The sequence below is a fragment of the Elephantulus edwardii genome, unplaced genomic scaffold (assembly GCF_000299155.1).
Source record: "Elephantulus edwardii isolate Elephantulus edwardi_28Jun2011 unplaced genomic scaffold, EleEdw1.0 scaffold00017, whole genome shotgun sequence".
NCBI classification, from domain to species: domain Eukaryota; kingdom Metazoa; phylum Chordata; class Mammalia; order Macroscelidea; family Macroscelididae; genus Elephantulus; species Elephantulus edwardii.
Window position 1 is genome coordinate 26969238 of NW_006399767.1, and position 5434 is coordinate 26974671.

The window sequence follows — 5434 nt, forward strand, 5'->3', positions numbered from 1 at the left end:
TCATGCAATATTATTCAAAATGGGTGACCCTGGAGGACATTATGCTGAGTGAAGTATCTCAGTCACAAAAGGACAAATACTGCATGGTGCTGCTGTTGTGAAACAAGACTGACATCAGGGTTGGGGGAAGACTGAGAAAGATGGGATAAATAACATATACTGCGGCCAGCCGCCATTACCAGAATAAAGACGTATGCAATGAAAAAAAAAAATAACATATACTGCATTGAAACATATGAGGGAGAAAACTGTTTAAAAGGGATATGTGATTAGGTATTTTTTCTCATGAGAGGAGTCCAGAGCAAAGGCTGTATAGTGGAGTGGATCTGGGGGGAGGGATTGTAAAACAATGAAAGAACTTTTCTTTTACTTTTCCAACAGGATAGTGTACTAGGGGAGGGTTGGGAGGGGAGAAAAGTGAAACAATGAATGAATGGAAATCCAAAGTCTCTGTAAATTTTCATTGAAATTAATAATAAATTTAAAAAATATATCAATAAATATTCCATAAAAAAAAGAAAGAAAAAAGAAATGCTGAAAGAGCTACCAGAAATACAAGCTAGGTTTAGAAGAGGCCATGGCACCAGGAACATAATAGCCAATGTCAGATGGATCTTGGCTGAGGACAGAAGAATGTCTATCTGTGTTTCATTGACTATGCAAAGGCATATGACTGTGTGGATCACAACAAACTGTAGTTAACTTTGAGAAGAATGGCAATTCCAGAACAGCTGACTGTGCTTATGTGAAACCTATACTTGAGCCACGAAGCTGTCCTCAGAACAAGAGCAAGGAAACACTGTATGGTCTAAAATCAGGAAAGGAGTGTATCAGGGATGCATCCTGTCTCCATAACTTTTTAATCTATATGTGGAACTGGTAATTCAGGAAGCTGGGCTTACTGACGAGGAGTGTGGCATCAGAGCTGGAGGAAGACTCATCAACAACCTGAGTTATGAAGATGACACAACCTTGTTTGTTGAAAATGAGTAGTGCCTGATGCATGTGCTGCAGAAGGTGAAAGACTGTAGTCTGCAACATGGATTTAAGCTCAACATCAAGAAGACAAAGTTTCTCACCACTGGGCCAATTGGCAGCGTCATGATAGATAGAGAGGAGACTGAGATTGTTAACAAGTTCAGTTTGTTTGGCTTCACAATCAATACTCTTGGCACCAGCAGCCGGGGAATCAAAAGACAAACTGCATTAGGAAAATATTTTGTAAAGACCCCTCCAGAGTGATAAAAAGCAATGATGTCAGAGTAGAGATTAAGGTGCACCTGATCCAGGTCACGGTCTTTACAATTACTTGCTATGCATCAGAAAGCTGGACAATGACTAAGGATGACAGAACAAGGATCGATGCTTTGAGTTATGGGGCTGGAGAATAATGATGAACATTCCATGGACTGCAAAGAGAACAAACAGGTTTGTCCTGGATAGGGTGAAAAAAAAATTGCACCTAAGAGGGAAGGATTTTGAAGATCCGTCTCACATACATTGGGCATGTTACCAGGGAGGACCAGTTCTTGGAGAGGGACATCATGCTTGGAAGGTTGGAGGGACAGAGCAAGAGGGGAAGACCCTCTGATATGGATCATCACAGTAACTGAGATAATGGGGTTAAGTGTGTAGGATAGGGTGGGATGCAGAGTTACTGTACACAGAGTCACTGTGAGTTGCAGGCAACTCAACGGCACATTAACAACAAAAACCAGAAAAAGAAATCTGTCTTGGAAGAAATACAGTCATAATGTTCCTTAAAAGCCAAGGATGACAAAGCTTTGTCTCACATACTTAGGACATGTTATCAAGAAGGACCAGTCCCTAGAGGATATTCTATTTGGTAAAGTAGAGAGTCAGTAAAAAAGAGCTCCTCAACATGATGGGCTGACCAAGTGGCTTCAACAGCGGGCTCAAACAAAGGAGCCCTTGTGAAGATGGTTCAGGGGTGGGCAGTGCTTCATTTTGCTGTGCACAGAGCCACTATGGGTCAGAACCAATTCAACAGCACTTCACAACAATATCCCTCAAAAAGCTGTTGGGAAAAAAAACAGTATTATCAAAACAGTAGGCCTCCCTCCCACTTACCATTCCACACCAAAAAAAAACCCCAAACAAACCAATAAACCAACCACAGTCTCTAGAAATTGCTAGAGTATTTATCTGTAATCCTTAAATTTGATAAAAGAACCCAGTATTTGTTCTTCCATTCCTATAAAAACTTTAGAGTATTCAAATCATTAGCTAGTGAAAGTAAGTTCTTTTTTATAGGCAATCACAGTTAATAAATGCAGTAAGAAGGAAGCAACAAGACATCCCTACTTTGCATTCCACGATGAAATAACAGATCTAGACAATTATCACTAATAGCACTTAAAACATCAGGTGACAGGTAAATAAGGTATTTATTATAATAACTAAATAAGGTCAACATCACCTGAATCCACTGACTAATCTTAACTAGATTGTTATTATGTATTTCCCAAGACATTATAGTTGGAAATATATGGAATGTTTCTAAAATATTCTTACAAAAAAAAGAAAGGAAGGAAGAAGGGAAAGGACTGAGGGAAGAGAGGGAAGGGGAAGGAAACCTGATCAAGTCTTCATGTATAACTGCCAGCCAAAGATAAACGCAATATATAGATCTCTTTTAATCCACAAAGTACTATAAAAATTATTTTGCAGACAGTTTGAAATTACTAGATGATATTCAGGGGTTCTTGGTTAGTTCTACTGCATATGACGTGTGTGTGTGTGTGTGTGTGTGTGTGTTTTACATCTTTGTCTATTATAGACACAGGCAACACAAGTATTTACAGATGGAAATACATAGTATCTGTCAACGACTTTCAATTAAAGCACACATACACAAAGAGTGGCAGGGAAGAGATGAAAAAAGAATGGCAAAATGTTGATAATTGTTGAAACTAGAACTTGGATACATAGGTTCATGTCACCAGTCTCTCTAGAGTCTCTATTATAATGTATATTTTGAAAATCTCGCTAAGAAAAAGTATCACTTAAAATTAAATGGTAATTTAATTACAACAGTCAATGAGATTTAATTAGAAGTAAATTTACTGAAAAGACCAGAATTTCAAGCAACTAACCTTTGTCCTGAGGCGAGAGCAATGGGAGACTGTCCGTTGGGGGGCCGAGGCTCCTCACAAGTCTTCATCTCCACCTCTACCTTATCCAGACACTGCAATGAAAGCCATGGAGGGCTAAGCATCTGCACAACAGCCCACACAAGCAGCACTGGAAGACAGCACAGATGATCTTGTTCATCCGTGCACTCCAGTGCCTAGTTAGGTGCTAGGCCCAGAATAGGCAGACAATACTATCTGTTGAAAATCTGAAATGCAAGGAAAAGCCTCACCATCTCCTTCCATTTCCATTAGTAATGGAATTTTATGACAATCATACGGTTAACTCACAACAGAAAAGGGTAACACAAATCCAAATTCAAGGACATTACTATCCTCAGGAATTCTAATCTTTAAGGATAAAATCCAAAGGTTTCAGATCAAAGTCAACATGAACTAAACTTCTAATTTTTCTTCTCTCAGATAAATCTAATCAGTTGAGCAGCAAAACTGTTTAAAACAAAACAAAACTTAGAAGTTCTAAGCCTCATGTCTTGGTTCAAACTCCTGAACAGGAGTTCCAAAATAAAGATTAGATAATAGTCACTTTGTCTCAGTGAGACACTGTCTCTGCAAGTTTACAAAGCCAGATAAAAGCACCCACCACTAAAGCTACAGTCTGAAGGACTCCTCCCATCTTTTTTTCAGATCTTTTAAAAGTCTACCCAGCCATCCCATTTGATTACTTGTAATCAAGAAAAGCCTTTATACCAAGCAAATTGGATGTGTCTTCAATTTTGTCCACTGGATCTGAAAGAAGAAAGCAAAGATTCAGGGCTGCAGGAGCTACCCCCCAGGAAGGCCAGCATGCTGACTGAAGAGAACAGCAGCACTGTGACCCCCATTCTTACCCGGATGGAGGCCTTGTTGCAGTAAACTCGGGTGATGGCCAACCAGGTGGGCAGCTCCAACACATTCTGTAGAACTTCTTCATCCAGCTCCAGGTTGGTCAGCTGGCCCTCACCTTTCAGGGTGCTTAAGTTGATTTTGTCTGGGGAAAGATTCTTAGTGAACCTGTAGAGAATGATTAGAAAGATTAATTCCAAGGACTCTGCTAAGGGGACATCATGGCTAATTACATTTCTGCACAAAACCAAAATACAAAGAACAAATATTGACTAAGACCACATCCCCCCTATACCATGTAAGATGTTAGGAAACCCATCATCCTACTTGCAATTACATTATTGCTCTACTCAAGAACCTATGATAGGGATTTGGAAAAACGGCTGTAACAGTAGCAGCATAGCTTTTAAATAATGCCACAGAAAATCTCCACAGAAAAATAGAGCAACTAGATAGAAAAGAAAAATAAACAAAACAAAATAGGAACAAAAAATATCCTAAAAAAAAAAAAAGTCCTCATAAACCTTTATATATAAGCGGGGCAGGGAGGGGCATATCAACAGCCATGATCTATAAGTGCTTTAAGTGACTGTGCTAAACAAATACAAGGAAGCAAGAGGACATCTGATAAACTTACGAACAGGAGCACTTCAAACAGACAATAAGTATTAAATGAAAAGGAAAATGGACCATTCTGAGAATAGCAAACAGAACTTGGGAAGCGTTTTGTCCCAAAAAATGCCTAAAGAAGCTGAGGCAGCCTAGTCCTATAAATTCAGAAAAGTGAACTTCCATTTCTCCTTTTCTAGTTTAAATGTATGCTTGAGGAACAAAGCAGGGTATTTCAGAAAGCAAGAGAGAGAGAGTGTGTGTGTGTGTGTAAAAACACTACTTGGAACAACAGAAGAGGATCCCCAAAGAACTTAAAGGAACTTTACGAAGCAAATCAACTCTCAAAAATTCAGATAACTAAAGTTACATATAAACTGTGCAACAGAAAAGCTACTATGAAGAAATGTGAGAAAGAACATAGAGAAAGTAGATCACATACAGTCAAAACTTCAAGCATGTCAGAAAGATCTCTTTTTAAAAAACACACATACAGACATATGTAAAGTACTGTTTAAAACAATTGAAAAGTTGTCAAAGAATACAAGACTTTACAAATTAAAACTAGGAAGGCTTAGAAATAAGGTGTTAGATTAAGAAGTAAGAGAGACTGGACAGAGGGAGGTGTGAAGGAATAGGCAAAATGAATTTGGGACTTGATCAACAGTAATTTATTATATAGAACCCAATGTATAGAAATGATTGTATAAAACTTAATGTACACAAATGAAACAATGTATATGAGTGATTGTATAAATGTGAATGATTGTATAAACACAATGCAAATTATAAAAATAATAATGTGTAAAAAAAAAAAAAAAAGAAGA

General features: G+C 38.1%; 1 protein-coding gene across 1 annotated transcript in view; it reads right to left on the minus strand.

Annotated features, from left to right (window-relative positions):
• Positions 1-5434, minus strand: part of UHRF1BP1 (UHRF1 binding protein 1) — a 78805-nt gene that overhangs the window by 32258 nt on the left and 41113 nt on the right. The window contains exons 2-4 of the mRNA XM_006882063.1: positions 4004-4166; positions 3864-3902; positions 3117-3208 (exon numbers count right to left, since the gene is read on the minus strand). Of these exons, the coding sequence (XP_006882125.1) occupies positions 3117-3208; positions 3864-3902; positions 4004-4166 (294 nt within the window). The remainder of the gene's footprint in view (positions 1-3116; positions 3209-3863; positions 3903-4003; positions 4167-5434) is intronic.